The sequence below is a fragment of the Callospermophilus lateralis genome, chromosome 14 (genome assembly GCF_048772815.1).
Source record: "Callospermophilus lateralis isolate mCalLat2 chromosome 14, mCalLat2.hap1, whole genome shotgun sequence".
Classification (NCBI taxonomy): domain Eukaryota; kingdom Metazoa; phylum Chordata; class Mammalia; order Rodentia; family Sciuridae; genus Callospermophilus; species Callospermophilus lateralis.
In genome coordinates this window covers 21,741,692-21,759,322 of record NC_135318.1, presented here as the reverse complement: position 1 = coordinate 21,759,322, position 17,631 = coordinate 21,741,692, and the positions used below count along the sequence as shown (strand labels likewise).

The window sequence follows — 17,631 nt, the reverse complement described above, 5'->3', positions numbered from 1 at the left end:
CTTTTTTTTTTTTTTTTTTTGGTATCAGGGATTGAATTCAGGGGTACTTAACCACTGAGCCACCTCCCCCAGGCCTATTTTGTATTTTATTTAGGGACAGGGTCTCACTGAGTTGCTTAGCACCTCGGCGTTGCTGAGACTGGCTTTGAACTTGTGATCCTCCTGCCTCAGCCTCCAGAGCCACTGAGATTACAGGTGTGTACCACCAGACCCTGCTTAAAGTATTATTATTTTAAGTCAGTTTGTAGCCATCTCAATTTGAGTTCATTTTAGGATATAGGACTAAAGAAATATTTTGATAAGCAATATGCTAGATCCAAATGCATAGAATGCTAATGATGTAATTGTTTATAATAACCCTCTCCACAACAATAAACTTCATGTGTTACTCATAAACTAACTGATGAATGAATAGTTAAAAAGAGAACAGGATAAAGTTTACTAGATAGTTGCCTTTTCTTTTTTCTTAAATTTAATTTTCAGATAGGGTCTCACTGAGTTGCCCAGGCTGACTTCAAACTTGTGATCCTCCTGCCTCAGCCTCCCCAGTAACTGGAACTGCAAGCACATGCCACCATGCTTGGCTGGTAGTTGTCTTCTCTATACCCCAATGACTCAAATGTACCTGTTTGAAACAGCCAAAAATAGGTTATTTAACTGCCCTGGAGTAAGGGGCATGCAAAGTGAGCTCAGTGAAGAATTATTCTATAATTTATTGGGTTTTTAAAATGCTTTTCTACTTCATGAATAAAAAGGTACAAAAAAGAATTGGAAGCCTTAAATTCCATGCATTCTACCAGCAAATATTTACTATCTATCTCTTTGTATGTGTGTGTGTGTGTGTGTGTGTGTGTTTATCTTTTTGTTTATACCTTAGTGAATGTGAATTGATAATTATACATTGTGGTTTTGATTTGTATGTCCCTGATGGTTAATGACTTTGAACATCTTTCCATGTGTTTTTTTGCCATTTGTATATCTTATTTGGAAAAATGTCTATTCAGCTCCTTTGTCTATTTTTTAAAAATATTTATGTTTTAGAAGTAGTTGAACACAATATTTTTATTTTATTTATTTTTATATGGTGCTGAGGATCAAACCCTGGTCCTCGCACTCTGAGCCACAACCCCAGCCCCTCCTTTGTTTTTTAACTGGGTTGTCTTTTATTATTGAGTTCCAAGAGATCTTTATATATTCTAGATACAAGTCCCTTATCAAATAAATGATTTGCAAGAAAAATTTCTCCCATTCCCAATTTGTGGATTGTCTCTTCACTTGGTATCTTTGTATTATTTTTTTTCCCTTTTTATTGGTTCTTTTTAGTTATACATAATATTAGGATTCATTTTGACATAGCCATTAAAGTATGGAATATAATTTCCTTAACTTAGTCACTTGATATCTTTTAAAGGACAAAAATTATAACTTTTTTTTTGAGGGGGGTCTGAGGATTGAACTCAGGGGCACTCAACCACTGAGTCACAATCCCAGTCATGTTTTGTATTTGATTTAAAGACAGGGTTTCACTGAGTTGATTAGCACCTCACTGTTGCTGAAGTTGACTTTGAACTTGCAATCCTCCTGTCTCAGCCTCCTGAGCTGCTGGGATTACAGGCGTGTGCAACCGTGCCTGGCTGAAAGTTTTTAATTTTGATGACATCTACTTTATCCATATTTTCTTTTGTTGCTTGTATTTTTTATCTCATATCTAAGAAAACTAATTCAAGGTCACTAAGATTTATCACTAGATTTTCTTTTAAGAGTTTTACAGTTTTAATTTGGACTTTTATGTCTTTGATTCATTTTGAGTTAAATTTTATATATAGTATAAGGGAGGTACTCAACTTCATTCTTTTGCATGTCAGTTGTCCAGCACCATTTGTTGAAAAAAAAAAATACTATTTGTCCCCCATTGAATTCTCTTGGCAACCTTGTCAAAATTCAACTGAACAAAATAGTGATGGTTGCTTTCTAGACACTTCAATACTACTTTGAGGGAGATATTACCTTATGTAGCATAAGGAAAGATCTCTTTATGGTGACATTTAAGCATAATCCTGGGTGAGGAAGTGAAGCATATTCAATTCTAGGGAAAGAACATTCTAAGTAATGTGAACAGCAAGTGCAGAGAACCTAAGGTAGGAATGAGCCTGGTGTATTTGAAGAGTATGGCAAGGAGGCCAGTGTAGCTGGAGTAGAGTGGGCAAGGATAGGAGATGAGGTCAAAGTGATAAGAAAGGAGACCTGGTAGAACCATAAGGACTTTGCCTTTTACCCTATATGAGATGAGAAGCCACTGGGGGCTTTTGATAAAAAGAGTCATGATTCACTTATTTTTTAGAAGATTTACTTCAGTTGCTGTATGAACAAAAAAGTACAGGAAAGAAAGGTTATAGGAGAGACCATTGGGAAGGTTGTGGAAAAAATCAAGGCAAAAGATGACAATAGGATATTAGTGGTGGGGTTTATAAGAAATGATATTTTTCAAGTATGGATATGAGAAAAAGGAAAAAAGAATCAACAATAACAATTTTTTGGCCTGAACAACTAAAAGTTTTAGTTGCTTTTTACTAACATATGGATGACAATAGGAATAAAAGGTTTAGAGGTCTGTGTAGAGAAATATGGAGTTCAGTATTAAACATGTTAAGTCTGGGTTATTATTTAGGCAATAAAATATGAACAAGCAATTTGATATGCAGACCAGGATGTGGAAGAGATGTTAGCTATCTTCATTAAAGCTTTGGGAATGAATGATATTAGTACTATCAGTAGAAGAGAGAAGTCATCTCCTAGGACCCTGAGCCCTGGGGCATTCTAATGAAATTAGTGAGGTGGAAAGGAACTGACAAGTAGGCCTGAAAAAGAAAAACCTGATAAAAAATGTGGCATTTATACACAATGGAGTATTACTCTGCATTAAGAAATGACAAAATCATAGAATTTGGAGGGAAATGGATGGCATTAGAGCAGATTATGCTAAGTGAAGCTAGCCAATCCCTTAAAAACAAATGCCAAATGTCTTCTTTGATATAAGGAGAGTAACTAAGAACAGAGTAGGGACGAAGAGCATGAGAAGAAGATTAACATTAAACAGGGATGAGAGGTGGGAGGGAAAGGGAGAGAGAAGGGAAATTGAATGTAAATGGAAGGAGACCCTCAGGGGTATACAAAATTACATACAAGAGGAAGTGAGGAAAAAGGAGGAAAAATATAAGGGGGAGAAATGAACTACAGTAGAGGGGGTAGAGAGAGAAGAGGGGAGGGGAGGGGGGAGGGGGGATAGTAGGGGATAGGAAAGGCAGCAGAATACAACAAACACCAGAATGGCAATATGTAAATCAATGGTTCTGCAACTGATGTGATTCTGCAATCTGTATATGGGGTAAAATGGGAGCTCATATCCCACTTGAATCAAAGTGTGAAATATGATATATCAAGAACTATGTAATGTTTTGAACAACCTACAATAAAAATTAATTAAAAAAAAAATAAAAAAAAAAGAAAAACCTGATATCCTTGAAACCAAATGAAGAGAATATCTGGATAAATGACATCTACCAATTGCTGCTGCTAAGTTGAGGGCTAAGAACTTCAGATTTGGCAATTCAAAACTATTTGATACCTTGAAAAGTTTTTGTGTAATGATGGGGAAGACTTTACATAGTTTCAAGGAGAATGGAAAGGAAGGAAGTAGAGACAGAGTATAAACTCTTTATGGGGTTTAATTAAAAGAGGCAGGGCACAGAAATGTAGCTGGGGGATGAAACTTTTTAATTTGTTAAGTTGGTGACAATCTTAGAGCAATTCTGTATTCTGATGGCAGTGGTCTAGTAAAACAAAATATGAAATGCTGGAAAGGGAGACGATTACCGGAGTGATGTTATGAAAAAAGCAAGAAAAAATGAGATCTAGTGCACAAATAGAGGGAATGGACTTGGATAGGAGCAAAGATGGTTCTTCCACAATATTGAAGGGAGGCAGAATATATAGGTAAACATACAGTTAGAATGACAGATTTGCTGTATGTTGACATTCTTTTCTGATTGCTTTATTTTCTCAGTTAAAGAGAATGCATTATTGTTACCAATTGAGTGTGAGAACAGAAATGGGAGATATTAGAAGTGTAACATGTATGACTTCATAAAATATTCAGTTTATAGTTTAAACAATAGGCAAGTAAATAACTACAAAATTTGTTCAGTGCTATAGAAACAAATAAGATATTGTGATAGAGGATAAAGGGATTAAGCAAATTTAAATAAGGTGAACTTTTTGATCAAAAAGACAGAAGAAAGGATTTTTTTGTTGTTTAGAAAAAAGGATTTTGAAATGTATTTGCCCCCAAAAAGTGATAAATGCGGGGGCTTGGGCTGTGGCTCAGCGGTAAAGTGCTTGCCTAGCATGTGCGAGGCCCTGGGTTCGATCCTCAGCACCACACATAAATAAATAAAATAAATGTATTGCATCCAACTACAACTAAAAAATAAATATTTTTTTAAGTGATAAATGTTTGTGAAGAGATAGATATGTCTAACCTGATTATACAATGAAATCATGTAATGAAACATCACATGGTATCCCATTAATATGTACAATTTTTGTGTTTTTATCAGTTTAAAAACAGTTTTTAAATGTTGACATATGAAAAAGCATAAGGGATACAATAACAATCATGCATCCATATTTCTACGACCTAGAATGAATGGATGTTACTGCTATTTTTGCTTTAAGCATTTTTAAATTAAAAGCAATATAAAGGATCTGGTAGACTTACTACATAATCAATAAATCAGTATGTACTTAATGAATGAATGAGTTCTATCAAACATTAAGGAACAAGCTAGTTTGCCCAGGAAAAGCTCAGGCAATAAAAATTTATGTACCTTTAAACTCTCAAAATTTAAAGTTAGGAAAAACTTTAGTTTAATTGCTTACCTAAAGGATGAATCTTCTCTATAACAATCAACTGCTTGTTTTTAAAAAGTCATCAGTGACAGAAATCACTGCCTCTCAAACAGTCTATCTCATTTTCACATAACTGTTAGAACAACTGAACGATTATTACTGAATTTTAGTTTTCCATCTACAGATCTTAATCCTCTGCTTACATTCCAAAAACAAAATTCACATATATTTTCTGTCCTGCTATGGTACTTTAAATATCTGAAAGCAGCTAGAAAGCTTCCGAAATCTTCTCTTCTTCATACTAAAAATCTCTACTTTTTGTTATTCTACATATGACATTTTTCTTTTGAGACCCTGCTCTTTTCTAGTTGCTCTCCTTTCTCTATATATTTGTTCTTCAATATTCTTCAAGTGTGGTATGCAGAACCAAATGCAATACTTTAGCTATAATCTGATGATTACCTTTTTTCTTCAGCTTAAGTCTAAACTTCCTGGAAGTCCCATTCCAAAACTAAATTTTCAGCTGTCTACAATATTTTAATCTTTTATATTCACATTATTTTTTTATTTAAAAATTTTAATTAGTAAAATAACAGTTGTATAAACTGCTCTGACTCTGATCTTATCTGACTACATACTGGAGTGGCAATAGTTTATAAAAGGACTTGGGTGAGAACAGTCAATATATCAGTTCCAACAAAAATGCAGATTAGAATGTCTAAAGTTGAGTAAATGAAAATTTAAATGGAGCAAATTAAATATTAGAAATCATATGAGCCTCTCCATCAAACAAGTGAGGCCTCCTTTAATAGTCTTTACCATAGCCACTTGCAATCACAAGAAAATTCATTAAGATCAATCATGTTATGCAACCCCTAAAGGAAAAAACTGAGGAAACTTATGGGTAATTTTCAGAGCTTCATTATAAAGTCCACACTATTAAGCCACAGCATTCTCTTTGGCTCTTTTACAGTCTGGTACAGCAGATAAGATGTTTCCAGCTCTAATAGAGTATATTAACCCTGCTGGTGTGAAAATGTCTAGAAAGTAGGGGGGTGGTCAGTCATCAGATAAAGTATTGCCAGTCCTCCTGGAGTCATTAAGCCACAGCATTCTCTTTGGCTCTTTTACAGTCTGGTACAGCAGATGTGTCCAGCTCTAATAGAGTATATTAACCATGCTGGTGTGAAAATGTCTAGAAAGTAGGGGGGTGGTCAGTCATCAGATAAAGTATTGCCAGTCCTCCTGGAGTCTTGTTACTGGTAAGCACGCGATCTTTCTCTCTCTTTTTTGGTGTTGCTGGGGATTGAACCCATGGCCTTGGGCATTTGAGACAAGCACTCTACCAACTGAGCTAGCCCCCTTCTATTCTTTTAGCTGGGTGTCTCACAGGTTCTGAAGCATTTACTTTGAAAAAATTAGTGTGTTCAAATATAGTCCATAAGGATGACAACAGATATGCAAATTATCCACTCTTAAATTGGGGAGGGAATGACAAAGTGAAAATACAGAACTCTTCCAACGCTCTGTAATTGGAATGAGTCCAATTTAAATTCCTTAATGAGGATCCATTAATTTGAAGGGACCTCATACATCCAACTTTTCATCTACTGAATTTAATCTTGTAAAAGCTTGACTTACTGTGTATTCTTTTAAGTTATTTCTGAATCTTTTCCCAAGAGTCAACAATCCTCTTAATTTATCCTATAAATATGCATGTCTGTTTTTATCTTCATTCATTAATAAATATAATTAACAAGATTGGTTCTAGGCAGAATTCTGTGACATACCACTGAAGTCTTCACTTAGGTTTACCACTAATCGTTTAATTGGTTCCTTTTGGCCCATAATCATTTAACTGTATAGGATTTAACTTAGTGATAAATTAATCTACCTTACATTTATCAAAATTTCTAAACTAATACAAGAGCTTACAGTGATCACTGTTCTCCATTTAGTTTTCTCTCAAATTTTCCTTTAGTTTGAAACATTAGCTTTCTTTATTAAAAAACAAAACATTTGATCAAATAATTGACTTTAAAATTTTAGTGTCCTTTTGCTTTACCTGAAATCTAACGTCAAGGAAACAATGTATTCTATGTGAATAGAGATATGGGTTTAAAAAATATTTAATTTAAATTATATACTTCAATCTTGGGAACTTGAAATATCACATATTTAGCATAAATTGTTGATTCAATTCCAGAGTTATTACAATCCTTAATAAGCATTTATTTTGGTATGCTCACACCACTCTTTCCTAATATATTGGTGATCTTCTAGGAATGAGAAGCATTAAAATAAAAGTACTATAGGAGTAGCCTGCTCTGAAAAACAGAAATGACAATTTTTAATTATTATGACACAAATTCAAATACCAATAACGTAATTCAGAAATGGTAGACATAGTAATGGTCAGGTTTATTATATATGCTTACATATACAAAACAAAAAAAGAAACATTAAAACCATATTAAAAAGAAAGGAAAATTAAATAAACAGAAGACAAAGGTTACATATGTAAGCATTTTAAAGTCCTTACCTCCTCACAGCATCGTCTGCTTACAATAGCCCTATAATCAATTCTGTCCCAGAGTTGGTCCCTTAACTTTAAGAAATTAGGGAACAGTTTTCTCCAGTTTTTCCCTAGAGCCCATGGAAAAATTTCATACTTGGATTCTTCCTCATCTTCTTCAACTGTATTAGCCAGATACCTAATAAGACCAATAACCCAAAAAAGAAATGGGCAAGGACAGGAAGAATAGTTAACAACAACAAAAAGAAATACAAATGGCTTTTAAACACATATAAGATGTTCAACTTTACTCATAATTTAAAGAAAGGCATACCAAAAATAGAGATACAGGGAATTTTACCTTGTTGGGTTCTGGGTATTTTTGTACTCCTATAAATCTTAAGTTTCATATTGGGATGCAGTTAAGTTACTTGGAAACAACTGGATCCTTCCATGTCCTGATTTTTTTATTTCTTATATGTATCTGGAGCAGTGTTGAGTCTGAGGCTAATTACTGATAACTACCTGAGGCAAGAACTTCCTGAGTTCTTGAGTTCTTTTCTTAAAACTTCATAAATTATGAATTTTCAGTTTGGTTGGTAGAAACAGACATTGTTCCCAGCTCTATGTGAATGAATGTTAAACATTGTTCCCTAATATTTTTTAAAATAATCTTTCCCTAGACTCAGGTAGTTTCTGTATACATGAATGGAGATCACAATTCTATCAAATATTTGAGAGGGACCAGGCATGCACAGAAGAAGGAAAACAATCCATAATAAGAATAACCAATCAATCAAAATTAGACAAGGGCATTAAAAGTTAAAATTAGGGCTGAGTTGTGGCTCAGTTGTAGAGGACTTGCCTGGCATGTGTGAAGCACTGGGTTCAATCCTCAGCACCATATAAAAATAAATAAAATAAAGGTATTATGTCCATCTACTGAAAAATATTTTTAAAGTTAAAATTAATCCATATGCTCAAAAAATAGACATTGAAAATGTGTATCTAGACATGAAAATACGATGAAACTACAGTAAATGATGCCTGTAATCCCAGCTATTAGGGAGGCTGAGGTAGGAAGATTTTGAGTTTGAAGCCAGAATAAGAAGGAAGGAAGGAGGGAGGGAGGGAGGGAGGGAGAAAGGGAGGGATGGGAAAGAAGAGGAAAGAGGAGGAGGAATAAGAAGAAGGAGAAGGAGGAAGGAGGAGAAAAAGGAAGCAAAAGAGGGGGAGGAGGAAGGAGAAGGAAAAAAGGAGGAGGAGAGAAAGAGGAGGAAAGAAGAAGAAGAAAATTATACTGGAATTAATGGCAGATTAAATACTATAGAAGATTTGTGAATTGAAGGCACAGAAACTATTTGAAATGACATACACAGAGAAAAAAAAGGAACAAAAATCATGGACAGGGCATCATTTAGATGTGGGATAACTCCCAAAAGTCTAATAAAGGTGAAATTAGAGTCTCTTAAGTCAGTGGGTATGCAGAAAAATATTTAAAGAAATAATGGCTGAATATTTTTAAAATTTGATGAAAATTATAAATCTTCAAAGCCAAATGGACATGAAGAAAATTATACCAAAGTACATTGCTCAAAACTAATGATAAAAAAAATATTAAAAGCAGTCAGGAAAAATATGAGACATGTTAGATAATATAGGAACAAAGTTAAGGATGGAGCAGATTTGCCATCTGAAATAATGCAAGCCCCATAGTTGATTTTTCAGGGAAGATGGGTAATATACAACAAAAATATTACAAAATACATAGGGAACAAGGAATCATGGGCAGAAAATTTAAAAAGTACCCTGTTAAAATAAGGGGATAAATACATCTGAAAAATATCAAAAATCTATAATGTACTTTGGAGCCATATTGGGATCACATCATGATTCTACTCTACATTAACAATTTTTTCAGGTTCAGTATGACAAAATCTCTATCACATATGAGGAAGATATCCTCCAACTTGAAACAGATTTCCTTGGTGCAGAGTCCATTTCTTTTGCATAATAATTATGTTTATTCAAGTAAAGAATTAAGGACTTCCTATTGTAGTCATTGAAGGATGAAATTAAAAAAAAAAAAAAAGATAAATGAACTGGGTGTGGTAGGGAGTGTGTGTAATCCCAACTGCTCAGGAGGCTGAGGCAGGAGGATTGCAAATTTGAGGTCAGCCTGGGCAATTTAGCAAGACTGTCTCAACATGAAATTTTTAAAAAGAATGGGGATGTAGCTCACTGGTAGAGCATTTTCTTAACACTGAGGCCCTGAATTTAACCTTTCCTTTGTGGGGAAAAAAAAATACATGTTCTTTGATCTTAAGGAGCAGTTAAGTAGAGGAGGCAAGTAAATATGAAACAAAAAACCATGAAAGAGAATATGGAAGAGTGATAATAGAAGTTCAGAGTGTTATAAGAATATATTGAAAGGAAACTAAGATTATACAGAAAGGAAAAGAAATTCAGTTTTAGAACTGCGGCTAATAGAAAATATAGGAACTACTGAGTCAGGCTATACAAAAAATTATGACTAGACATAGAATGGAAATTATAATTCATGTTATTTTTAACATAGAACTTATATTACAACATGAGATGCAACCTACAGACTACTCACTACATAGTACATGCTGACAAGTGCTTTAATGATAACTTTACAAAAAGTGAAACAAATCCAATTTAAGGCTTCTAGTAAGATTTAAAGTTCCAGGTTTCAAAAAAATTCTCAGGTGAGAAAAAACTATAAAAGATATTACATCAACATACAGATATAATACTGAGACATGTAAACAGCCATTTAACTTGGTGTCAATGGCTGAATTTGACTATTGGTAAATCACAGCTGAATTTGTACCTCATCTCTGCTCCTTACTAACTTTTGTGATCTTCGAAAATTATTAATCTTTCTGAGTCTGTTTCCTCATCTGTAAACCGGTGATTAAAAAAAAATGCATTTCAAGGAGGCATGGTGACTAAACCTATAATCCTACCTACTGAGGAGGTTAGGTTAACGCAGAAGGATTACGATTTCAAGGCCAACAACTAAGCAACACAGTGAGATCCTGTCTCAAAAAAAATTCACAGGGAAAACTAAATATATTAATATATAAAAAAATGTCATGGTGCTTTGTATGTAATACTTAGTATTTGCTAATACTATTATATTCTTCCAATTTAGCAATCATCACCAAATTTTAAATTTGAGTTCACTTTTTCCTATGTATTGGAAAGTATGTCTCTTTAATAAATGCAATGATCAGTTTCTTCTATCTTATGCCTTTAATAACTCTTTTTTTCTTTAATAACTCTAATTCCAAATTAAAATAGACTTTAGGTAAAAACTTACTCTTTGATGTTGATAGATACTGTGGTATGTAACCTAAATATTTTATATTTTATATCTATAAGTTTGATGTTGCATTATATCCAGATACAAGATAGAAAAAAAAATGTGCATATATATATATATATATATATATATATATATACACACACACACACATACATACATACATACATACACACACACACATACATACCCGCACATTTTTTTTTTGTCCTGGGTATTGAATCCAGGGTCTCACACATGCTAGGCAAGTACTCTACAGCCCCCCCCACACACACACATGTGTGTGTGTGTGTGTGTGTGTGTGTGTGTGTGTGTGTGACTGTATGGTTTTTTGTGTGGTGCTGGAACTCAGGGCCTGTGCATGCAAGGCAAGCACTCTACCAACTGAGCTATATCCCCAGCCCCTCCAAAATATATTTTAAAATTACATTTCTATTAGCTGAATTCTGATTTATAAATTGGAAAATCACATCATTAAAATCATTTAACAGATCACAAAGTTTACATGAACTAACACAAAGTTAATGGAAAACAAACTATATTCCTTTGTTCACTGTGTTCAGTAAAATAGTCAGTGGATACTAAAAGAATTAAACATGAATGACTGCTATCTTATAGACATAGATACACAAAGAGTATGTCTAGACTTATTTCCCACAAAATGTTCAATGTAAAAGGGCAATGATAGTAATGATTTTTATTGTATATTAACTGGAAATTTAAAAGAGAATCTCTTAGCTTTTAAAAAATATTTTTAGTTGTAGATGGACACAATACCTTTAATCCATTTATTTTTATGTGGTACTGAGGATTGAACCCAGTGCCCCACACTTGCCAGGCAAGCATTCCAACACCCAGCCACAGCCCCGGCAAAATCCTGGTTTTTTTTTAAAAAAAAAAATTAAGTCATAAAGAAGAGAATTTGAGATCATGTATATTTTACACTCTGAAAAATGTAAAAGGCACAATACAAACTCAAGAAAAATATTGAACAATAAGTCTTAGGCATGCAGCATGATAAGATCAATGAAAAGAACATAAAAATATCATATTAAGGTAAAAAAATGCATAGATTTTATACAGGAAGGTCTATTCAAAAATACCCATAAAGTTTTTGTTTTGGTTTTGGTTTTGGTTGGTTGGGTATCAGGGATTGAATTTAGAGACACTCAACTACTGAGCCACATCCCCAGTCCTATTTTGTATTTTATTTAGAGACAGGGTCTCACTGAGTTGCTTGGTGCCTCACTTTTGCAGAGGCTAGCTTTGAACTCAAAATCCTCCTGCCTCAGCCTCCCAAACCACTGGGATTATAGGCATGCACCACCACGCCAGCAAAGATATCCATAAAGTTTTAAACTGCTTCTGTTTTAAATAAGTTATCTCATACATTATAAATATATAAAATCACATCATAGAAAGCATACTTACAGAGCAATAAAGAAATTTATCCTGGTATGCTCATTTATAGTAAATTTAGCTCTCTTGAAATAAACAAAGGTCATAGCCAAAAGATACTATAAGGAAAAAAAGTTAGAAATTAACATTTGCTTTCATAAATTGTCCAAATAGTTAAATTTAAAATTTTTTATAAACAAGTTAAAAAGCATTATCTTTATTATAGTATCAATTTGAGTACTTTTTTTTGTTTCCTGTAATCAATCCATGTCAATAGTGATAGTTATTGACCATTTATTAACTAGATAAGACTCTGAAATTTTATTTGTAAATAATTTTTTTGAATTAAAACCCCATTTTTCTAACTTAAAATTCAAACCCATAGATAAGTTGAATATTAAAATAACTATACATGGTTCATATAGACTCACAAATTATTATTTTGCAGCATTTGCTTTATATTTGTGTGTGTGTGTGTGTGTGTGTGTGTGTGTGTACACACACACAATACACTTCTAAACTTTTATTTGTAGACATCCATGCTCACCTCCCTGCCTTTTTTTCTTGGTGCTGGTGATTATGTATGCTAAATATATGCTCTACCACTGAGCCCTGATACTTATTTTTCAAGTAACTTTCAGGAGTTTTCTAAATAACTCAAGAAATTAGAATAAGATGACTCCACTCCCACAGGAAAACATTTTAAATGTATTATTAGAAAGCTACATGGCTAACCTGTTATTAGGACACAACAGGATCTTACTATTCAAATTACAAACAAGTTATAATTGTAATATTTTCTTTCTCATAAAATACCTATTCATCTTAGTCACAGTATTGGGCACCAAGGTGATTTCAAGTTGTCATGTGACTTCTGGTAAAGGATTATTAAAGTAGTGTTGATACAGTTCTCTTTTCAACTACTGCCCCCTGCTGTCCACAACTTTAATGCATAAAAAAAGCCATAAAGTTTAAAACGATTCCACAGAAAATGGATATTTGATATTAAAACATTACTGTAAAATTTAAAGTGTTAGTGACATTGTGATTGTGTTTTAAAATCCTTTATTTAAAAATATTTATGGATTAAAGGCTAGGATGTCTGTAATTTGCCTGAAGATAATCCAGTCTCAAGGGCAGGGATTTAGAAGAAACAAAAATGGCCATGAATTCATGACTGTGGTAGCCAGATGAGAAGTACCCAGTGGGCCTTCATACAATATGATTTACTTTAAGTTGTATATATTTGGAATTTTCAAAAATGAAGTTTCCAAAATTTAAAATAAACACTTTTCATTTTATCTTTGCCATCTTAAGTGGGAAGTAAAAACATTCACTTCAATACTTAGTAGTACTTAATCATAAGCTAAATTTCCAATCATTCCTTTTGTTTACACATTTAAAGTGTGATGTGAAGTTATGCTGACTTCACATTACTGTCAACATGACTGCCTAGTCTAAAATGGCACTTACAAAGCTGAAATTGTAACTATTTAGCTAACTCAAAAAGCATAGAAACAGTTCTCTTTTGTCTATTAAAAGAGCATAAAAATGTGGCATATATACACAATGGATATTATTCACCAATAAAAGAAAATAAAATCATGGCATTTGCAGGTAAATGGATGGAGTTAGAGAAGATAATGCTAAGTGAAGTTAGCCAATCACCAAAAAACAAACAAACAAACAAATGCAGAATGTTTTCTTTGAAATAATAAAGCTGATTCATAGAGGCATAGGGAGGGGGAGCATGGGAGGAAAAGATGAACTCTAGATAGGGCAGAGGGGTGGGAGGGGAAGGGAGTGGGCATGTGGTAATTAATGATGGTTGAATGTGATGATCATTATTATCCAAAGTATGGGACATGAATTTGTGTGAATATACTACGTATACAGAGATATGAAAAACTGAGTTCTATATATGAGTTGTAATGTATTCCACTGTTTTATTAAAGAAAAAAGCATAAAAACAGCATTGTTCTGAGAACGTAAGTTAGATATTATGTAAACTTGAATAGCCCTAAATAAAAAACATGATAAACTAATTTTGCCCTACAAAATCATTGAGATTTGGTGCGGGGCAGCAGGTGCAGGGGCACTTTACCACTGACCACATTCTCAGGCCTTTTTATTAATTTTGAGACAGGATCTTGCTAAATTGCTGATGTTGGTCTAGAACTTACAATCCTCCTGCCTCAGCCTCTGGAATCACTGAGATTATACCTATTTGTTTTATCTTTTTTTTTTTTTTTCCAATTATAGCTTTCTTTCTTTTTTTTAACCCTTTTTATTTTTCTTTATATATATGTGGTGCTGAATATTGAATCCAGTGCCTGACACATGCAAGATAAGTGCTCTACCACTGAGCTGCAACTCCAGCCCTTGTTTTATCTTAATGATAAAATATTCAAATATTCAAATGTTTAAGAAACTGCTACAAAAGGAGTGAATCTCAAAATATTTTCCCTGCAGCCTGATAAAAGGTAATAATTCTAATAAAAATGTATCAAGTCTATATTGATTCTTGTTTTCAATAAAAGATATAAACTTAGATATAAACTTCATTTAAATCTAATCAATAATATTCACTGAAATCTATGTAGTATATTAATTCCAAAAATTAAGGTGTAAGGATTTTGTGTTGAAGAAACAATGCAGTCTGTTTTCCTAGACTTAGTAAAATAAGCTCTTACAGTGTTTATTAAAGTTCTGATGATCTAGTAACATAATAAATGCTAATGATTTATATTGTTACCAAATTTACCTTGTCTGCAATTTTACAGCAGCAGTCCATCCACAAGAAATCTTGAATTAAATCATCATCTACAACAAAACACAGCTATGACTTATCTTTTAATAATAAAATATCTCCTTTTGAAGACTTACTTTCTATATCAGGATATTATAAATGATGCTTAGAAATCCAACAAAAATGGCTAGACCAGTGTTGTCTAAGGTGTAATTGTCAGAAGTTAGCATTTGCGATAGCAAGTACCATACAAAAAGCTACTGCCTTATCTTTTATATTTCCATCTGATTTGCCTCCCCTCCCTATGTATGAAGCTCAGCTTTAAGGGAGAATGGTATGTGTTTTGTTTATTGACTATCCAATAGCATATTATGTAATTCTAGCTCATCATTTCTTTCCAAAATCAAACTTTTGGGGGGGGGGTACTGGGGATTGAACTGAAGGGCACTCAACCAATGAGCCACATCCCCAGCCCTATTTTGTATTTTATTTAGAGTCAAGGGTTCTCACTGAGTTGCTTAGTGCCTTGCCATTGCTGAGGCTGGCTTTGAACTCGAGATCCTCTTGTTTCAGCCTCCAGAGCCACTGGGATTACAGGCATGCACCACTGTGCCCGGTTCCAAAGTACAGTTGGAAATAAAAACTGATAGATAATTCAGTTTTAAAGAAATGATTTAATGAATACTGTTTTACTGGTTTTTTGTTTGGTAACTGGGATTGAGCCCAGGGGCACTTAAGTTGCTTAGGGCCTTGTTAAATTGTTGAGGCTGGCTTTAGACTTATGATCCTCAGCCTCCCAAGCTGCTGGGGTTGTAAGTATTGTACCGAGCATGAATACTTCCTTTCAGTTTCCAGGGATTTTAGTGTTGGATTTTCTCTTTTATTTATCTGTTTCACTTATCTATTTTTCAAATACATATGAAAATATTTATACAAAAAGAGGTTCAAAATTTACTATTTATAATTAATATTTAATTTGGGAAAACAAATACTAAAGGTAAAAATACATAATCTCAAAATATATTGGTAGTTTTTAGGATATAATCTAGGAAAATCTGCTTTTTTGCATTCCCCTACCCTTTCCTTTTATTTTTATTTATTTATTTAATTTGTGGTATGGGGGATTGAACACAGGGGCACTCTTCCACTGAGAAACAGTCCAGTCTTTTTTATTTTTATATTGACTGGGTCTAAGTTGCCAAGACTAGCCTTGAATTTGTCATCTCCTGCCTTAGCTTTCCAACTAGCTGAGATTACAAGGCATGCAGCACTGGGCCCAGCTCATTCTCCCACCCCACATTTTATATAACAAAGCATAATTCCTTTATAGTCATTTTACATGCTACAAATATCATCAATGTAATACAATTTTGGAAAGTTCTAAGAATAACTACTGATTTTCCTGAGAATTAATTTTTGGCTTTTGAGGAGGTGGTACTAGGGATGGAACCCAGGAGTACTTTAGCACTGAGCTACATCCTGGCCCTTTTAAAATTTGAGACAGTGTCTTGCTAAATTGCAGAGACTGGCCTCGAACTTGCAATCCTCTTGCCTTACTCAGCCTCCTGAGTTGCTGAGATTACAAGTATGTGCCACCACACGAGCTTCCATTTTTATTTCTTGTTACCAAAGCTAACAGTAGGTATTTTCTCATGTATCTGATGACCAGTTATTGGTACTAAAGAAGTTTATAAGAAATAATTTTATCCTATACAATTTTTAAATTTTTTTGTGGTATTGGGGATCAAACCCAGGGCCTCACATGTGCTAAGCAAGCACCACCACTGAGCTAAGTTCCCCAATTTTTGTCACTGTCACACATACACACACACACACACACACACACACACACTTTTCTAGTTGTCAATGGACCTTTATGTTTTTATTTATATGCAGTGCTGACACTCAAACCTAGTGCCTCATACACGCTGGGCAAATGCTCTACCACTGAGCTATGACCCCAGCCTATGTCCTATCTTAATAAGGAGAAAGGGAAACTTGTGTTAACATTCTAATTCCTGGGAGCTGGGGATGTGGCTCAGGCGGTAGCGTGCTCGCCTGGCATGCATGCAGCCCGGGTTCGATCCTCAGCACCACATACAAACAAAGATGTTGTGTCTGCCGAAAACTAAAAAATAAATATTAAAAATTCACTCTCTCTTAAAAAAAATAAAATGGTTTTAAAAAAATTCTAATTCCTGATGAGGGAGCATTTTTTTAAATATCTTCTTCTACTTTTATTCCTTGTATATATTTAATTTTCCTTCTTCTTTTTAAAGATCTCACTTTTTTCATTGGTTTCTTTATATCTTAACCAGCTTGCCTTAATGCAACTGGCTTTCCTCTATAAACAAGGAGAACTGTTACCTATGTCCACCAAATTACGGTATCAACTGACTTTATTCATTCCCAAAGGTACTTCCCAGAACCCATGTAGCCTACCCCATTTTCTAATCTTTCTACCTTACTTACCATATCTCCAAATAAAGATTCCTGTTCTTTCTTGGCTAGTAGAAGTACTATAAAGAAGATTCTTTTTGCCTATTACAGAATTTATCAGCATAGGAGCATTGTCTCATGATTTGAACAAATTCAAACTCAATTTTATTATGTGAACATGATAAAACATTTGTTAATTTTTTATAATATTCCCAAGATGTAATACTTGTAATACTGAACTTTTCTAGAGAAACCAACATCCATTTGCTT

General features: G+C 33.7%; 1 protein-coding gene across 1 annotated transcript in view; it reads right to left on the bottom strand.

Annotated features, from left to right (window-relative positions):
- Spdya (speedy/RINGO cell cycle regulator family member A) overlaps positions 1–17,631 on the bottom strand; it is a 36,610-nt gene that overhangs the window by 12,422 nt on the left and 6,557 nt on the right. Inside the window, exons 3-5 of the mRNA XM_076833522.2 lie at positions 14,938–14,996; positions 12,207–12,292; positions 7,451–7,622 (exon numbers count right to left, since the gene is read on the bottom strand). Of these exons, the coding sequence (XP_076689637.2) occupies positions 7,451–7,622; positions 12,207–12,292; positions 14,938–14,996 (317 nt within the window). The remainder of the gene's footprint in view (positions 1–7,450; positions 7,623–12,206; positions 12,293–14,937; positions 14,997–17,631) is intronic.